Source organism: Vanacampus margaritifer, chromosome 16, assembly GCF_051991255.1.
Source record: "Vanacampus margaritifer isolate UIUO_Vmar chromosome 16, RoL_Vmar_1.0, whole genome shotgun sequence".
NCBI lineage: Eukaryota > Metazoa > Chordata > Actinopteri > Syngnathiformes > Syngnathidae > Vanacampus > Vanacampus margaritifer.
Window position 1 is genome coordinate 11,694,556 of NC_135447.1, and position 20,271 is coordinate 11,714,826.

The following is a 20,271-nucleotide window of genomic DNA, read 5'->3' on the forward strand; positions in this document are numbered from 1 at the left end:
TGAGCCAAACCAAAAACATTGAATTTTTATTCATCGAATGATCTTTTCATACTCAGGTGTTTTCTTCTCTAATAAACAAACACTTAATGGAACAGCAAATGGCTAATGATGAAACTGAAAGGGGTGTTACTGTATGCTCAGTGCAGATAGGAGGAGAGGGAGCTGATGCTGCACTTGGTGATCTCAGAGTTCTGGTCCTGGTTCTTGCGGATGCGGTAGAAGTGTTCGATGTAACTGGAGCGGCCCAGCAGCTCCACAAAGTCCTCGTCGTGCGTGATGATCAGCAGCTGGAAGTTGCGCTGGCGGGAGCGACTCTTTATGATTCTGTTGCGATCAGAAAAGGAGGAAAAGCTCATGACAATCAAGGAAGGGCGATACAATGATGAATCGGTACAAATATTCCTGTTATATCCAACTTTTGTTATTGTTGCTGTTGGGATCTACAGTAATCCTGCGCATATTTGCAGTGTTGTTCTCTTTCTGAAATGCTGCCCTGTAGCTCTCTCTCCTGCATGGCAGCTCCGGCAGTATTCACTGAGGAAGGCTTACCTAACCAGCGAGAGTCAGCAGACACCAAGTCCACTAATCCAGTGCTTCTGAATGGCACGACTACGTTCACAAATATAGCTGAAATACGTGACGCACGGCATCACGAATGACGTTTACAATATGTGAGAGAATGCACAAGTGAGCATCAAGGACGAATCACTGAGGGGGAAAAAAAAGAAGAAAAAAAGGAGAGCGCAATGATGATGACATGTCAAATCGGTAAAATTACCGAATGAACAATACTGAGCTCTCCAGGAATTAAAAAATAAATTAAAAAAAATTAAAAAAAATTGGAAAATAAAATAAATAAAAAAAGGACGAATCACTGTACACACTGTGTCAAGAAAGTATGTTCGAGTGATACATCACAACTGAGACAAGTTGTGTACACACAGACTTGTTCAAAATCAAATGATTTGTCATCCATTTATTTTTACAGCTAGTATTATTCTAAGATGAGTTTGAAATGATAGTAAATTGGATATATTTGGAACAGTTTGTTTTTAATCATCCAGTGCAAAAATACTAGTTAAGACAGAGGTGGGCAATCTCGGTCCTCGAGGGCCGGAGTCCTGCAGGTTTTGGAGGTTTCTCACTTCCAACACAAGCTGATTCCAATCAGCAGGATCGTTATCAGGCTTATGCAGAGCTTGCTGATGAGCTGATCATATATCAGCTGTGTTGGAGAAGGGCAACATGCAAAACCTGCAGGACTCCGGCCCTCGATGCCCATCTCTGAGTTAAGAGCACTCCTCTTGAGAGGATCTTTGATGACTGCCTCTGGCAGAAGATCCATTAAAATATTAGCGTAGCACTCCTATTATACAGAATTTCTTACATTAACATCGTTCTTCTAATGTTTTATTTGATGTGTTTAAAAACATGGCAGAGCCTTGAATTGACATTGCAACCTGTAGTAGGGTGTGTGTGTGTGTGTGTGTGTGTGTGTGTGTGTGTGTGTGCGTGTGTGTGTACTGACTCGACAAGGGCATGTGCCAGAGACTCAATGTTTTCTCGGTCCAGGTTGGTGGTGGGTTCATCCAGTGCCAGGATTCCGCAATTCAGACAGAAGGTCTCCGCCAAGGCAAGACGGATAATGAGAGAGGCCAGCACCTGCGCGCACACGGAATCAAACTTTTAACACCGTTAAACACAAGGCTGAAAAAAAAAAGGAAGAGGTACCTTCTGTCCAGCACTGCAGCGTCCCCTCATATCCAAAGCGGTGTCTCCTTTTACCATGACTACTCGATAGTTGTAAACCCTTCGTCTCACTCCAGCAGACGAGTTGTCATCCACGTCTGAGCGGATTTCCACGTACTCGATGTCTGGAAAGACAGAGGACGACCGAGATGTGGACGGATCAGAGTGAACCTTTGACCTCAGAGGGTCAGGTCACTAAATTGACAACTATTTTAAAAGTACATTCAGATTTTTTTAAAAATTTAAAATCAATCCAATGACATACTTTTCTTTCTTTTTTTGCAATGCCATGGTGTGAAACTCAATACCCAACATTTGTTTTGAATGCAACAGTTACGACAATATCACTCATTGCTGGCAGACAAATGAATGTTGCGTTTTCTGAGGTGGAAATTTTACGGGATCTTTGTTGTTTACATGACGCACATGAAGCCTAACAATGTACCTTGTCCTCGGTAGGTGCTGCGCCAAAGGTCTCTGATGATTTTGTTGATTTCGTCCATCTTCATACTGTGGAACTTCATGATGGTTCTGAAAGGATCAAAAAGAGAAGTGCTTATTTATGAAAAAAATAAATAAAAATCAACCCAAAAAAATCTGTTAGAAATCAAATCAATCTTCATTTTTATTCCATGACTATCTAAGGAAACAAGAGATGTATAAGTATAGAATTAACGCGCTACTTTTGTGTGTGTGCAGAATATGCACACAAAATGAGTTGTAATATCTGCAAAATATCGTACACTAAAAAGACAGCATATCAATTAACACAAATGTTGAAGCATCAGTGTTCAAATATTTTTAGCAGTGCAAAAAAACGCAACAAAAAAAAAGTTGAGCTTTAATTTCATATCCTGGCCAAACTTTAGAGTTTTATTTGTTGAATGTTTATCTTTTAGATGCAACAAAATTGCTACTAAACTCTTGTGGGAGGCGGCTCAACCATGAAACTTTTTTTTTTTTTTAGTTTAATTATTAGTCAAAATATTCCAAAACATAAGATATTGTAATCTGTGTCATATTGATAAACGGTAAACAAGTAGGTTGTTGATAAGGGCGATATTTGCGGCTAACTGCATGTTGTCTTCCTGTGTGACGAGAAGTGTTTGGTCAAACTCACCTACTGATGAACAACTCTAATGTGGTCAAATATATCAAGTGGAAATCAAACGCCTTCTTCCGGTGCCCATATATGGCAAGTGAAGAGGAGAGTCATAACGAAAAAGAAAAAGTAATTCTTATCTGGCCGACTGATTTGCTCACTAGAAAGATGTTTAGTAAGGGTTTTTGATTCTCTACAAGCAAGTTATTGACAATTGGTTTTGAAGCTTTTGAACAGATATAAGAAAAAATAATTCATGAGTATTATATGAGGACAATGTATCAAAAAGTTGTGTCGATATTTTTGAGAACTAGTTGCACGTAACTCCCGACCAAACAAAAAAAAAGGATTGGTGGCGGTGATTTTCCTTTTTCTGCCATGTGACGGTCGCTATTTTAACAACATTTGATGTGGAGGGTCGAGTACAATTTTTGGCAAGAGACATATTGTGAGACCACTATGACAGTCAGCAACTGGGCCACGCACCCCCCCATCCGTTGGAAGGTGGCCAAGACCTACTTTTCATCTTGATAATGCTGACGAAAGAGTCTCATGCAGACGTGAGGGAAAGAACACTTTCACAGTCTCACTTTGTCATCATGATTGCCTGACAGCCCCATAAAGTCCCTGTTACGCAGGTTTATTTTTTACAGATTCATCAGCTGCTTGTGCCCAGTGTAATTAATTTTGTTCAAGCTCAGACAGCTGCTGAGTTCTATAGTTTAAAAGATCTGTCAGGTTACACGGATACATGTCGACTGTAGTGTAATTATGAATTAACAAGCATTTATGCAACATATTTGCTGTTTTTATGCAAAGACCAAAATAATACAAGTTTTGTACAAACTTTGGTGGTATCTTAGTGCTAATGAACTATGTTGAAGTGAATTGGGGAGCTTAATTTAGACCAAGTAGTGCTATGTCGCCATTTTGTGGCATCTTAGTTCCAAGGAACTGAGTTGAAGTGAGTTGAGGTGTTTTATTTTGACAAAACTTTGGTTTTGCCACCATCTTGTGGCATCTACAGGCAATTACAAACTTTTCCAGGAGGACATGAACGACTTTTTTTCTTTCTATTTGCGGCACTTCAAAACACTTGACCAAGAAACATACGGTATTTAACCTCAATTTTATGTTTGCTGGGTCTGAATTACACTTGCTGCAAATTGGATGACACTTCTATTGCTAAAGTGGGGCACGCACATAATGTAAATATAATGGGGCATTTGAAAATTGTTCCTCTCTTCTGAAAAAAGGCCTGGATCAAACGACAAGACAAATGTGGTCTGTCATGATTGTACTCTTGTCAGACCACTGCCATGAAATCCCGCCGCGTTTCAGTCAACGCTGGCTACACTACACGACATATATGACTTCATCACCGTATCCCATGACTTTTACTTTTACTCACTGATCGAGGGCTTTGTAGTAGAGATCCAGGTCTTTGATGACCAGCTCTGTCGTACGCATTATGATCATCTTGTTTTTATAGAGCTCGTCGGCTTTGTGGTACTGATCTTCTCGCAGCTCTTTCCTGAAAAGCGAACCATCCAGAGACGTCAAGGGCAATAGAGGCCGTGGTGATCGACGGCTAGCTCGGTATCTCCGCGTCGCTCACTTGTGATGCAGCAACTCCTCCTCGAAGCCTTTCTGGCGCCCGAGCGCTATGCTGCGGTTCTTCTTCAGGTCCTCCAACTTGCGCTCGGCTTCACGTCGTTCTCTGCACGAGCACAAATGCAGGCGAAGTGAAAACTACCACATGAACTAAGAGCAACTGATCCATGGATGTGGGGCTCTTACTGGCGTAGCTGCATCACTTGCATGTTGCCTATGTCTTTGCAAAGGGCCTCCCGCTTAGCCACAACCTCTTTAAGCTCTTCAACCCGCTTTCTTAAGGTCAGGTTGTCCTGTAACCAGCGCTCTTGCACCTACGATGTGAAAAAATACACGTTACATCTAAACTCAAGTGATTCCCCAAGCACAGTGCATTTATACAAAAAATAACAAGTTCATTCCCATTTCTCAAGGCACCACTATAGGCTATGTACTTTTTGTGCCTTTTTTTGGGTGGTGCGCCATGTATTGTATAACTACGTCAAATGGCATGCATGTTTAAATATGTGCCTTTGCTCAATAAACGTTAGGATTCACTCTTAGACAACCACAGACGTGTTTACCTTCTGAGTGTCGATGTCCTGACGGATGTTTCCCATGTCTTTGCTGATCTTCTCTTTTTGTCGTTCAGCCTCATGGAGCTGCGTGTTGGTTTCTTGAAGTTCAGACTCTTTTTGCTGCAACAACACGTCATAGGTTTGCTTAATCCTAATACAAAATGTTTTAAGTATCTTTACCTTGAAAATTTGAGGACCATGTGTCACTTTACGGGACGCAAGATTGAACAAATGATACCTCCTTGTATTCATGTTTGCCTTCTTCAAGATACTTGTTGATGTCCCTTTCCATGGTGGTGATGGTCTTTACTTTGTCTTTGATCGTGTTGATCTGTCGTTGACAAAGCGCAAAGTAGATTAACATAATTTCCTGAAGATAGAATAACATGTGGGTGTCGACTTGTGGGTTAACATGCGTCCACCTTCTCCTGTCCTTCCTCCTGCTTCTGCCTTTTACGTTCTATCAGCTCCTGTTTCTCCTGCTGCATCTTATTCAAGGTGGAAGACAACGGAGACAGCTGCTCTTTCGCCTCCTGGTCGTGGCGACAACGCGACATTTAGTGTTTTTTTCCTGCAAAGCCTGGCATTCAATTGAAAAACAAAAGACAGGACAATTGCGGAAAGATGACAAAAGTACCCGGATGTCCCTGGTTAAGGCCTGAATCTCAGCGGTGAAATCGACACACTGCTCCTCCAGCTGCTGCTGCTTCTGCATGTCGCTGCTCAGCTGGAGTTTCTCCGCTTTGGTCTCGTTCACACAACTCTTCAGCACCTGAATCTGATCCTGCTGATCTTGGATCAGTTTACGTTTCAGCTCCATCTTGCTGGACGCTACGCAGGGAAAATGTCATGAAGCTCTGATAAAAGCATTGATAAAACGTAAATCATTTAGGAATTATAATGTGAGTGTAGTATTTATTTTTGCTCTGTTGTGATTCATGGGACTGTATAGGATAGGCAATAATCATCCTGGTGCTTCAGCCTATTTCTTTCTGGGTTATTAATTGATTCGTTTAAAAGGATGTTTGTGTTTTTGTTTCTGTGTTACGTATGGAGCTGAACTATTCATTCATTCACAATCTTGTGTTTGCTGGTGTGCTTTGTGATTGTAAAATACGTGCCTTGGCTCAATTAATGATTGAAAAAAAAAACGGAGCTAGCTGACATCTTACTGGTATCTAACTTGAGCTGAGTCTCCTGCTTCTCCTGACTGACTTGCTGGACGGTTCTGGTCAAGTCTACTCCCTGGAGTTTGGTTGCGTTCTGAGCTATTTTCCTCTCCACTTCCTTCAGATCCATCTACAAAGAACAACAATTCTGAATTGTCAGGAGTCAAGTCCATTGATATGATCGTAGTGGCAAATAGGAGAATAGTACCAGGAATCTGTCCATGAGAGCGATGTCCTGCTGACAGGCCTTGGCGGTTTCCTCCTCTGACATCAGCGTGGCAAGCAGAGTCTCCTGCTCCTCCACATCACTTTTTAGCCTCTCGATGTCTCTGTTCACACTCTGCAGTCGATTTCTCAGCTCAGGCAACTCCTTCTCCTGTAACTGCACAATGGACTGCCTGTGGGGACGGGTAAACATTTTAGTGTGATTTTGCTGAACATACAACACATGTAAATGTGTTTAAGTTTGGAAGAGCTTCTTTCCTTTTTCTTTTCTTTTTTTAAATACGGTATGCCTAAAAAGACGAAAGCTTCATCATGCAAGACACCAGCAAATCCCAGTATGTGAACAGAAATCAATTAAATATCAATCAATGATACTGATGTCAAAATGTTACTTAAAACATTGTCCATACAGTTAAAGGTTTTATGACCCTGCAACTAACATGATTTCCCATGGTCATTTTTTCTTCAAATTTTACCATCCAGCTTCACAGGACAGATTGTATTTGATTTGAGAGCTTCCAGTCTAACTCATTTATTTGTTTTTCAAGATATTCAGGTAAACCAAAAGATGAAGAAAATCACTTAATGGCCATAACATTTTACTTGCAATCACTGCCTTTCTGCTGATATCCAATGTATTAAAGGCATGCCAAGTTACCACCATACAATCAGTTTTTTATATAATTGTTTTACATTCATGTACTACACATTTTTTTTGCATACTATTATTGACCGTAATCATGCCTTTATGTTTACAGTATCACTGTAGGTTAGTGATAAACTACTACTTGTATTGCTGGCAAAAGAGCTATAGTTGAGGTCTTATACCTGACTGGTCTCAGGGTCATCATCTCATCTCGCCTCCTCTCTTTTCTCTTCAGGTCCTGCTCCGTGTTTTTCAGCTTGTCTGGAACCAGACGCAGTTTGGACTGCATGTCACTGATGACCTCCTGTAGGTCGGGCTCGGACGGGAACGTCCGCTGGCAGACGGGGCAGCATGGCTCGCTCTCCTCGGTCAGCTGGCTGATGAACTGGGTATAGACGGCAGTAGCTCCAGCGAGCATGGCTTAAAAAAAAAAAATAAAATAATAGTACAACTAATCTAACTCTGCAATTTCTTTGCATAAGTGTGACTATTGGTGCAAACGGCAAACCTCTTTGTTTGGACATTTTTTCCAGGTCTTCCTGCACTTTGCTAAGGTCCTGCTCCAGATCTTGACTGCCACACACGTTGAAGAACTTTTCTTCATCATTGGTTAACTGCCCCTCTTTTTTACGTAGCTCGGCAGCAATGTGGCTCTTATTTTGCTCACTGGAAGCCAGGTCCTTACTGCGAGTTGTGATATCGCAACAGATTTGTCATGACAAATAAGGTTCAGTCACATGGCCAAAACATAGCATAGCGGAACCTCCAAAGTGTAACTACAAAACTGGTTGACTACCACATTCATTTTCAATTTCAAAAAAATGTTTTTAATGGACAAAATAAATCTTTCTGTGCTATTATAGCAAAGCAAATGCAAATCCTCTGTCATGTCTGTCATGTCATGAAATTTTGGTTGAAGTCCAATTTGTAGAAGTTTTAGGTTTTCAACTTTGAAGGTTCCAATGCATACGTGAGTGCTGCTATAATGAGATAACACACTTTATTTTGGCCAGTTTGTCCCTGGTGCTGTTTATTTCCTTTGACTTGGCGTAAAGCCAGTCGTCCAGCTCTCTTTTGTTGGGGAAGTGGCCCAGCAGTGACACCAGATCGTCACTGTGGCGTGACTTGATCTTGCGTACCTGCTCCTCTTTCTCTTTCTACAGGACCCCCCAAAAAAAAGGAATGTTATGAGGGGAAACAGCAGACATGCAGGAGGACGAGCCCACGCATGCGTTCAAAACACCACCTTGTCCTTAGTCAACATGTCCATCTGTGTGCGTGAAGTGGTGTGCATGTTGAGCACTCCCATCTCTTGGTCCAGCTGCCTCTGTGTGCGGTCCAGCTCTGCCTTTTCTCTCTGGAGCTCCACAACCTCCCCCTTCAGCTCCTCTACGTTGCACGTCTGGAGGGCGCTCTGCAGCTCACGCTCCTGAAAATACAACAAATTAGCTTGAATGCCTGTTACAAGATTTTTAAAAAAAAAATTTTTATGCCAACCATGGGAACACGGACAAACTCACGGCTTTGGCCAGCTCGTTTTCCAGCTCCTGCATTCTGCCGGACGAACCTTCCAGCCTCTGCAGCTCAGTGCGGACGTTCCGGAGCTCTTGCTGCTTCTTTCCCTGCAGGTCTCGCTTCAGCTCCACTGTACTCTCCAGACCCGTCTTCTTATCCCTGATCTCATCAATTGACTGTTGTTTCTGCTGCTCCTTTTCCTGCAGGTCTGCCTGGTTTAAGGAACGACAGGTGACGCAATGTAATTCAACAATCAACTGACCTGAGCGGTTTAACTTTTTCATACCATAACCTGAGCGACTGTCTGCTTTTCCTGCTCCAGTCTCTGAGTGATGTGACGTTGAAAGCTCTCGAGCTGAAGCAAAGTGAAGGGCGGCCGGTCGTAGCCTTCCACCTCCAGTTGGGTCGACAATAAGCGGACCTGCGACAGTAAAGCCAAATTCAGTCAAGATATGCTTTCAATAGTTTGATTAAGAGAGCACTGTCCCAATCCCCACCTGACATTTGAACTGGTACCTGGGAGAAACAATTAGCGTTATGCTTTTCCTTTCAAAAACATTGAGGACCGATGTGTTTGGCTATGAGTTTTGCTCTCACCTGAGTGTCGCGGTTCTTGATGTTTTGTGTGTGACGGTCAGACTCTAGCTGGAGACGTCCTGGGAAGGCCAGAGGACACGGATTTTTATCTTTGACATTTTTGTCCACTCTTTGTTTCACAAACCAAACTATTGTTGTTTTTATCTGTGTACTCAAATGAAAATGAATGGTCATGTGTCAATAGCATGCGACTGTGTACCTTGTTCCACCAGGAGATCGGACTTGACCCTGTTGAGTCTCTGACACTCCCTGCCGGCTCGCTCCAGCTCCTTCTGGCAGTCGGTCAGCCTGCGTTCCTTCTCCCTCACTGTTCTCTGGTGGTTCTGGTAACCCTCCTGCAGCTGCTCAGTCGAACCCTGGAACACCTGCAAGCCAACACGGACGACAAGCTCGAGGCTGCTCTAGAGTATTTTGAATGATTGCTTTTTTTTTTATTGATCTTTACTGGTGTATGTAATAAAGTGTCAGGTGAGTATATATTTTATGGTTATGTGAAGCATCTGTATCGTGCACCTGTTCCATTGTTTCCTCAAGCTCCTTATTGTCCTCCTCCATCTGCTTCTTCCTACTGTCCAGAGCCTTAATGTCATTGTCCAGCTTCATCACCTTACCCAGTTTCAAGTCGATGTCTGCCAGCCGATTCTGACAAAAATAAATAAATAAATCACTTACTTGATATGGCATTTTATCACTGTCTTTGATACAAATCCAACTCTGCAACAGCACACACTTCCAGTGGATCGATTTGGCTTTCAATCAGCTGGATGTTGTCCTTGGAGGCCATCATCTGAGCCTCCTTGTTTGCAACAAGCTCTCTAATCTGCTGGGCCTTCTCCTTGTTCTGCTTCAAGAAGCGCAACTCCACCTGGCACTCTCTCACAGTGTTGTTCTGCTTGAGACGCAACTGACGCATCGTGTCCAGAGCTTTGATGTACCTCGAAGGTGATAAGAACGTCAGATACAAATCTACTGGACTTGAGAGGAGGAAGAAAAAAGTGCAAATGACTTGGGCTTTTACTTGGTTGCAGCAAAGATGGAATCAAACTTTTCTTTGAGCGCCTTGCCCTCACTAAGCGGCCAGTTGGAATCTTCTTGATGGCAGAATATGACGTGATTCAACACGGGCTTGGATACGCCGAGTGCGGAAATCATTTCACGGTCCAGCTCGCCACACTTGGATGACAAGCTCACCTTTTCCCCATCCCTGGATGAATACATGAACCAGTGTCACAGAGTGAATTGCGGGCCTCTTTCGAGGTACCACAAAAAAACAAAAAAAAGGAGCCAGGAGCTTAAAAACGTTAGACTTACTTTATCCGAGTAATAACCTGCTCTAAGCTTTTAAAGGAGTAATTCTTCGCTTTCTGGGTGCAGGACATGGAACGATGGATGGTGACTTTCTCCCCATTGACATCAGAGAACAGAAGTCGAATCTGCGCTCGCACATCCGTTTCGTGGGCATCCTAGAATCACATGTTAATCAAAGCTCACATTAGAATTTAGGGTGGGCGTGAGGATGAGCATTTATCTGGCTTGCATTGCAAAACTATTAACATCAAAAAATATAAGTGGTAATGCACATAATATACATAAAAAATTGTTATAAATTGTTATCATAAACATTTTTCGTTCCATTGGCCCAAGTTTAACTTTGACCCACACACTTCATAACAGTGTCCTAATTTCAAATACAATTTACCTTTGGGTCATGGACAAAAGCACCTCCTTTAGAACCTGGAGGAAGTTCTCCTGCAGTTGCATACTTGAGGCACTCAATAATGGTCTGAAAAACAAAACCTATACAACTCATTTTGGTTCCAATATATCATTTTGGTTCTCTACAGGGTCTGTGGAAGTCCTTGTACCGTTTTGCCTGCTCCATTGGGACCAACCAGAACCGTAAGGGGCGTGAAGAACGAGATCACTTGTTTGTCTTTGTCCTCGATCCCAAAGCTTCGCACCCCCAGGATGCTCATCTTGTCTATTTTGGACATGTTTGCGTTCTACAAGAGACACACACACACACAAAAAAAAGTAAGTTTGAGGGTATCAGAAAGCTTTTTATTTTATTTTTTTAAGTTTTGCATTTGCAAGTTGCATTTGTCTAACTTTCCTAACCAGCGATTAGGAACATAAAAATGGGAACCTTTCAAATATGGTGACACCAGTGTCAAGAAGACCCACTTAATTTGACAAGAACAGCAAGATCTGCGCGCACTGTTTAAAATTTCAATACTACAGAAATTCCATTGATTTTTCCACATTGTGGTAGGGCTGGGCCACCTACGCATTCATGAATCAAAGGCCAAATTAAGTTCACCTGCTAAGGTTATAGTGCATTTAGTGAAATTTCACCTGAAATCCCCAACTTTTTGTAACTAGTGTATAAACTTGTAGCAACTGTAAGGCAGCATATAATTAACTTTTCTGCCCCATTTTACTAACTTTTTGAGTCATTTTGAGGGAAAGACCTCACATTTCAGGCTACACGAAGAGCAGTGGGTTCGTTCAAACCATTTACAACGAACCGTTAACAGGTCAGAGGTAATGGTAAATGACAACAAGAGTCAACAAATATTTACCTCAAAACTTTGGACGGCTTCGTAGACGTTTTAGGGCCCCAATACCTGTCCGTATTCGAGTATAAACTACTGCACTTTTGTACCGGGGTAAGCTCACGCTCACAAATTAGTCTTGACGGTAAGCTAGCTATCAATATTAACGTACGTATGGTTGGGTTACGCTAGCAAAAACAAACAAAAAGTGCCAGCTCAGGGCTGCCGACACGTCAACGCATTCCACGAAATAAGGAAAATAGCCAGGGTTCGTAACCACATGCTCTAAAGTGGCATCGTGTCCCGAAAACACACCTCCTTCGCTTGGAATGGCTCTCCGCAGTTCACACTGCAAGCATTCGCGCCCCGCACAGGACAGTGACGTCATCGCGTACGACGTTTGACTTCCGGGTATGGAACGTAAGCTTTATTTTATGTACTGTATACAGTACCATTTATTTTTATGTATTCGTATTCGTGTACGTTTTGTACTATTTGTGTGAGTCACTGGCCGACATTTATTATTTGACTTGAATTTTCTTACCACTTAATTGTTTCTGCATGCAGGTTTTTGTATGTTAACGAACTACTATTTAATTTGATTGTATTTGATTTATTTTACTATTTATTTTTCTTAACACGTTATAGTTTTTCACTATTTCATTCTGTTAACGTATGAATGTTATATGTATTTATGTATGGTTTTATGCTAACTCGGAAAGTGGTGATGATTCCAATGAATTCTCTTTCACAAAAGTAGGAATGTTCATAAGATTAATTTTTTTTAATGTACGATTATTAAACCTTGTTGCACTCTGGGTCCAGATCTTACATCACCACAAGAGGACAGTGTTACATTACATTTGAAATGCCGTTCATGTATTTTCCCTGCATCACTTTTGAGTTATTGGATGCTATTGCATTATGTCACAACGTGAGAATCTTAGAGAGGTCAATTATATACTTTTAATAGGGAGAGCATTCAATGTAAACTGACACATAGGCTACATCGTATGAATCAAATAAATACAAATCATATAATTATCCATTTTCTATAGCACTTATACTTTTAGGGTCGTAGGTGAGCTGGTGAGTTAACCACTACAGTATTAGTGCCGCTAATAATGATTACTAAAACCTTTTTCTTCCATTTAGACTGTTTTAAATTGTTATTTTCAAACGCAATTGCAATTACGTTTACTGTCCATTATGACTTTTTTTCCCCCCATGCTGGGTTTATGGTGTTGACCACCTTCAGCTACTACTCCACTAAATACCTGGCAACATCACCTCTGTGACCCTCTTCTCTGCAGTCTACACACAAGCACACGCACGCACACACGCACACACACACACACACACACACACACACACACACACACACACACACACACACACACACGCACACACACACACACACACACACACACACACACACACACACACACACACACACACACACACAAGTTTGTTTTACTATCTTTGTGGGGCCCTCTTATTGACATAATGCATTTCCTAGCCGCCTCCCCTAACCCCAACCATCAAAAATGATTGCCTACCCCCAAGTCTTGACCTTCAAAAAGAGGTCTAAACTTGTGGGGCCCAGTAAAATGGCCCCACATGGACGGGTGGGCCCCACAACTCTGTTAAATCCCGAAATGTTGGCCCCACTATGTAACAATAACGAGACCACACACACACAATCTTCTTCTTTCAGTCCACTGACTCAGCCCATCTATTTTATCAGACCACTGACTCACTGACTGAGCCTCATCTGCCAAGCTCATGTCCCCCTTCCTATTTTCGTCTCATACTGACTTGAAAATGTCAAGACCTTATGTCTTGGATGCATGGAGGTGTACCGAATGTGCTGTTGTGCTTATACGGAGTGTGTGTGTGTGTGTGCACGCCTATTTCACACGCCTGGCCTATGAATTGTAACATATCCAGGTCTTCTAAAATTTGTATACATTGTGTAAACAGGAGACAAGGCTGGTACTCAAGTCATATGGCTTACTTGACTCGGGTTAGGCCATTTTTAGGACTTGTGACTTTCTTGCCAAAAACTTGGGAAAGACTTGACTTCAGACTTAAACCACGTGGCTTGACAAGTCATCTTGTTTAATGACAATTCTGAGCTTACATCACAACTTCACAAGTCAAAATGGTGGAACTGAACGGTGCATTGCGGAAATATTAGCAATGCACAAATATTCGGAATAGTTGGCAATTTGTATTTTAATTGTTTGCCGAAACACAAGTGATAATTCATTCGAATTAAAGGATTATTTTGTCTATAACCGTTGGCAAAATGAAGATATCCCAGTTAATTTGGCCAATAACGGCCATATGGCAAAACAACAACGACCACGTCTAAACTTCATTCGTCACTACAAAACCCATAAAAACAAACAGGTAAGCTAACATCACAGCTTAGCTAGCAATTCGAATGCTTCTTGGGACCATTTTGAGCTACGAACCGCCTACAAACATTTAATATAGGTGAAGCGATGTAAGTGGCACCAAAACACCTACGCAACCCGCTGAAGTCAAAAGAAGCCGAGAGGTGTCGCTAGCAGTCAGTTGTGGAAATGAAAAAGGAGAATCTGCCGCATGTACGCGCTAGCACACTTTCAGTGCTTCAAATCAAATCATCTGTAAGTCTGAAGCGGTTCAATTTTACATGTGAGATGCGTTTGAATAGATTTCAGACTTGGTCCCTGATAACTGTAGTAATTCCAGAGCACTGTAATAAATTCCATCGTAAAACCGTTTATTAACTGTACAGGAAGTAAATCACAACCACAGTAAATTAAAACTTTATCTTTGAGGATGACTCAACAAAAGTGGCGATTGCGGTTTCATCAACGATAATGTCACCTCGTGATACATTTTTAAAGAGTTTTCTTCGATTTTTGAGGTATTACGGCCAAATGACACTTTTTTTTTTCTTCATTTTATGTGATCCTGCTTGTATCAATTCCGCTCCTGTATTGCTGGAAATTCATGCTTTTGGATGACTAAAGGCTTTTTTTTTTTAAATTCAATTCCATTCATAGGAGGGTGATGTGAAATGAAATGACAGTGAATAGGGCTGATGGGGTTTCATAGTGAGTCCCTGGAGCCAGCAGTGTACAGACTGCAGCTGAAAATATGCCAGAGGAAAGATCATCTCATCGGTGTAGTGCAAATACTTAGAGAATACACTTGTGTGCATAAAAAATAATTTATACTTCATTATTACTTCACTGTTAACAAATACAATATATGTAATATGCAGTTTTTGTCCATGCAGTCCAACTGTTGAATGTGAAAGCAAACAACGTGGCAGACTTCAACTGAGAGACACTCACGAGGCGTGCGTGAGGCACAGGCAAAAAATTCAAGATCTGGTTCTGGAAGCAAAATTTGCCTTTTACTGCTGAGGTGTAGTGCTGAGTGCAGTTATATGCGTCATCTGTGTGGGCAGCCGTGCCGCTGCAGTGAGGAAGCTAACGCGGAGAGGAGGCATTGTTAAGTTCTTTTCATGACACACACACAGTACATTTCATCACAAGAGTTGTGGACTTGAAAAAGATGAGCAGAGAGACACGGCCTGCGTTACACAAGACAGCAAGTCTGCAAGTCTGTGTTTGCTAAAGCAGCGACAAGTCGTACTGTAGCCCCCCACTGTAATTGATGGTGGATCTTTTTAATCACCAGTCATGTAAATAATACCCCTCCCAAAATAGAGGAGTCAATAAATACATTTAGTGGCTTAATTGGTACTCTATATTAAATGTAATACTAAAACTAAAAAAAACACTTGGAGAACTGAAATCAGAAGGAAAAAGTGACCCAATACATTATCAATACCAAAAAATTACAAAATTCAATTCATATTTCTTAGTCACAAAGATGTCTGTAATGTAGTCCAATAATGGTACCTATATTTATTCATTTTTTAAAATTTATCAAAAAAAAAAAAGTTGGTTAATTGAATTATTGTAGGCCTAAATGGTAAATAATAAAACACAAACATTTTAAAATATATTCGTTTAAAGTAAAAAAATTAAAATGTATATTAATAAATACTTGGTCAATTAATCATAACAGCAACAAACGTTTTTGCGATGTGCTTTTTAAATACGGACAACAGCTCTCCGTAATATTGGAACTTATAAAAACATAGAAAAATACACGATTAAATAGACTTGAACAGTTTGTCCATCATGATTAATTCGTTGCGTTTTTTTTTTTTTTTTTTGGTGTGTGCAACTAACAGGGGTGGTAAGACTGTACATTAATGCTGAAACAGATGAAGAAGAATACTGTAAATGACTCAGTAAGCTGCGGTAATATTAGTCGGTTTTCACAGAGGATAAAGAATATATGCCTGTGAATATCATGATATTGCCTGTCTATGTGTTGCTGTACAACAAGGATCTCCAAGTCCGGTCCTCAAGAGTCCCCATCTAGCCTGTTTTCCATGTCTGCCTCTTCCAACACACCTGAATCACATAATCAGGATCGTTATCAAGCATCTGCGTAGCTTGCTGATTATCTGATCATTTGATTCAGCTGTGTTGGGAGGAGGGAAATGTGGAAAACAGGTGGGATAGGGGCTCTCGAGGACCAGACTTGGCGATTGCTGTACAATCTTTGCTTAAATATTCGTCACCTAAAGCATACAGAAGATGCTATTAGTTATCCTTTCTATGACATTTTGGATGGCTTGTTATGAGTGAATGATTGGGACCAGGTATGGACAGAAGAACACATAACCTGAGGAAATTAAGCATTTAAGAGTTTTTTCTTCATCCTTCCACTGTGTACAATGTTGCCACTTTCATGTAATCGCTTTCATGTAATCGCGCTAACAAGCACACCGACACGGCAAATTCCTCAAGCGCTAAAAACAAAGAAGTACCAATTCAGAGGGTCTGGTGATGAAGTTCCATTTTTGGGAAAGCCTTTATGTATTGTTTGTTCTTTTCACCTTATCTCAGCTGCCAGCTTGACAACTCAATTCCTTGGCAGGCGCCAAGTGAAGAATGAGCCGGCGCATGAAATTAAAATTACCAAAGGTGAACACGCCAAGTGAGGTCGGCCCAGAACGTCGACTATTATCATAGTGGTGTCAGTGTTGCCTGTTGGAAGATCTTTTTTCTTGTTGTTGTTTTATTGTATTAGTATGCAAAATTCTCGCTGCAAGGCAAAATGGAGAAGAAATTAAACAACAAAAAATAACCAATGTTTCCTTGGTTTAAAAAGTATTATTTATTCCACGAGCTGCGTCTTCTTTCAGCCCCCCAAAATTCCTGGGAACTTTATTTTCGGAAGCAGTTTCTGTACAAAACGTACTCCCAAATGCGCCTAGTAAAAAAATGGTGAACATTTGATCTGTTCTAAAAAAATAAAAAAATAGATCCTCTGAGGAACCGCATCAAATATTTGCACTTGAGTAATGAGGCACAAATCCGCTCCAACCTGAGCGTTTTGCAAGCCGTTTATCGGCTATTGTATCCAATCCAAAAATTGCATAGATTAAAAAACAGACCGCAAACTTATTTTAAAATATTCATCAAAAGTGGAAAGAAATTGGACTGGATGGATGACGGCCACCTTACCAAATCATCCTATATGAAAGGAAACGTCCCACCCATAGAGACCAAAGTGTGCCCCTGAGAATGTGCTTCAATGGTCAACATGAAAAGCCGCAATTTCGCAAACAAATTTGATTCATTAGTGCCAGAAGTTAATTGTCACGTCAAATTTGTCGCTAAAAGGTCAGCATGCAGTGAATGAAACACCAAAAAAAGACATATCCGCATCACTATTCTCTTCTACTCCCATTCTATTTTGTTTGCTTTTTGGAGCAGACATAAATTAGCCTGCATGGCTGCGTGCGTGCGTGCGTGTGTGCGTGAGCCGGCTTGTGTGTGTGTTTTTGTCTAACATGGTCTTGGTTTGAACTTGGGCGGCTGCACGCATAGCCTGGCTCAGAGCTGCGGGGAAATGTGGGCGTTGTGTCTGCCAGGCCTCTTACACTTGGCTTGTCTACATGCATTACGCTCTCTCAAAACACACACACACACACACACACAAACAAACACACACACACACACACACACACACACACACACACACACACACACACACACACACACACACACACACAGACAAACACACACACACACACGCTTCTCACGACACGTGCCTAGTCATGACACGTCATACAAGCATACATGCAAAGGGCCGGAAAGGGAGACTTGGTGTTTTTAATCCTCCTGTTAGGTTGGTTTCTGAGGAATCGCAATAATGTTCCCGGGTCAATTTGACCCAGGCTATATTTCATTATTAAAACGCATCCCAATAAACATTATTAACTGCTTTCATTTCATTTCAAATGAACCATTCTTAACAAATTTCATCGTGAAATACTACCATTTGCAGTTCTTTAACATTGAAATGGGTCAGTTTGACCCGGGCAATATTTCGTTTAATATTCCAAAAACACCATGATGACGAATTATAGCTCATGATTAACAGTTTCAAATTCAAACATGTCAGAATGAACCATTTTAATTGTCTGTTGAATTTTTTGGGGAAAAACTACTCATTTTAACATGGGTCAATTTGACCCAGGCTATGTTTAATGTTCCAAAAGCATTTCGATAAACATTTAACATTAAATTGAAAATATGCCAAATTAGCAGTTTTAATTGAGAAGTTTCATAACAAAAAACTCATTTGTAGGTATTCAACGTTAAAATGGGTCAGATTGACCCAGACTTTTGCTGCTTTTGAGGTTGGTCCGAAGTTGGATATATCAGAGTTGTTTTCTCCCAGTTCTGACCTGAAAGCATTCGAGGCGAAACAACCAAAATGGCGGATAGTGATAAATTGTTTTTTATTTTGGTCCTCAAAACTAATTTTGACCTCCAGCAAACTTACCTTCTCGCAATTTTGCTTCATTTATTGTTTTTATCTTATTTCATAAGCATTCCATACAGTTCCGTAGTTCACCGTATAATTTCATGCAGGGAGATAGCGGCATACTGTCATGTACTGTACGTTGTGTTATGTGAAGTTATGTCAAATATTTATGAATGAAGAAAGCTATCTAAATTTATAATCGAGTAAATTGTGTTTTACCATTCACGGGCTGTGTTTCCAAAGGGGCCGCGATTGTGGAGAGACGTCACTTGTAGTGCGTCAATTCGCAAGTGGAATTTCCGAGTTCCAGTGGACGTTCCCGTACACACTTTCTGGTTTAAACTTGAAAAAAGTCAGACTTCCGACCATCCTCGAATGCAGCATATGTTTAAATTTCGAAAAGCATTCCGATAAACATTTAACATTGTAATTGAAAATGTCTATGGGTCAATTTGACCCGGAATATTTAACAATGTCATATTTTGGTTTTGTAGGGGTTGGAATTTTGTTTGTTTTGTGTGTGTTTGTTGTGTTTGTCTGTGATTGGTGTCATGTGTTCCTGAATTCTTCCTCTGTCTTGTTATGTCTGATCACGTCCACCTGTGTGTCTCTTCCCTTCCCAGTCTGTGTAACCAATCAGTGCCCTCAGTCTATTGTGTTCCCCAGGTGTGTGTCATTAGTGTTGGTGTATTTAGTCTGTTGTGTTTGTCCAGTCTGTGTTTTTGTCTCAGTTAAGTCATCCACGTCTTAAGCCCCGACCAGACGGCTTCGTTCCTCAAACAAATCTCGTACACAGAAGGATTTTAAGACTTGCGTGCCTCCAAAGGAAGACGCTGAGGATGTTTAACGGCTGTAATGTATATGCCAAGTCTGGAGTGGCGCTGTAGCGCAGCCACAGGGAGTTAACGGAAAGCGTAGAAGAAGAATCAGCGAAGAAGACGAATACTTTTTTTCCCAAATTTTATTGCGATCTACAGAACAAACATGGCTTTGCATGTATAAAAACAACATGAAAAAGACAATGGCGGGTGATTCAAGTACAACACCGCTTGTTGAACGTGGGAATAAAGAAGCAAAATATGTTGCTGCAAAAGCATAAGCAAGCTAAGGAGGCTGCGGAAAACGCCTACGACACGGCTATCCGCCGTTGTTGAGAGTCACATGAGAATTGCCACATACGTCATCAAACTCCGACAATGCCTCCTCATTGAGCTGCGACCATTACGTCATCACTGGAGGAGTATCCTGCATATGGTGTCCAGAGGGACGCGTATGGGGCGCGCTTTGAAATCTTTCCACTCTGGAGCCCGGTTTCAAAAGTGATCGGTTTCAAGCTCCGAAACCGCGCCATCGTGTGGACGAACGGTAAGAAACTTGTGAAGATACATTGAAACTGGCTTTTGTGTGGACGGGGCCTTAGTCTAGTTGTTCACGTCTTAGTCTAGTTGTCCACATCTCAGTCTAGTTGTCCACGTCTCAGTCTAGTTGTCCACGTCTCGGTCTAGTTGTCCACGTCTCGGTCTAGTTGTCCACGTCTCAGTCTAGTTGTCCACGTCTTGGTATAGTTGTCCATGTCTTAGTGTAGTTGTCCAACTCTCAGTCTAGTTGTCCACGTCTCGGTCTG

The 20,271-nt window shown here is 41.3% G+C and overlaps 1 protein-coding gene across 2 annotated transcripts; it reads right to left on the reverse strand.

Annotated features, from left to right (window-relative positions):
• Positions 1-13: 13 nt before the first annotated feature.
• Positions 14-12,107, reverse strand: rad50 (RAD50 homolog, double strand break repair protein). 2 transcript variants are annotated; one of them, XM_077547286.1, is made up of 28 exons: positions 12,045-12,107; positions 11,040-11,177; positions 10,874-10,957; positions 10,486-10,637; positions 10,193-10,378; positions 9,905-10,109; positions 9,688-9,816; positions 9,374-9,539; positions 9,175-9,233; positions 8,864-8,998; positions 8,583-8,789; positions 8,309-8,491; positions 8,062-8,219; positions 7,571-7,746; positions 7,245-7,482; positions 6,400-6,589; positions 6,195-6,321; positions 5,660-5,853; positions 5,445-5,555; positions 5,261-5,353; positions 5,029-5,142; positions 4,652-4,779; positions 4,470-4,571; positions 4,263-4,385; positions 2,195-2,280; positions 1,732-1,874; positions 1,529-1,662; positions 14-324 (listed from the first exon to the last, which is right to left on the reverse strand). In XM_077547286.1, the coding sequence occupies exons 2-28, from the start codon at positions 11,166-11,168 to the stop codon at positions 138-140; spliced, it is 3,939 nt and encodes a 1,312-aa protein (XP_077403412.1). In that variant the 5' UTR covers positions 11,169-11,177; positions 12,045-12,107; the 3' UTR covers positions 14-137. The 2 variants fall into 2 exon arrangements, with proteins under 2 accessions (XP_077403412.1, XP_077403411.1); XM_077547285.1 differs by having other exon boundaries at positions 11,757-12,100.
• Positions 12,108-20,271: the final 8,164 nt, after the last annotated feature.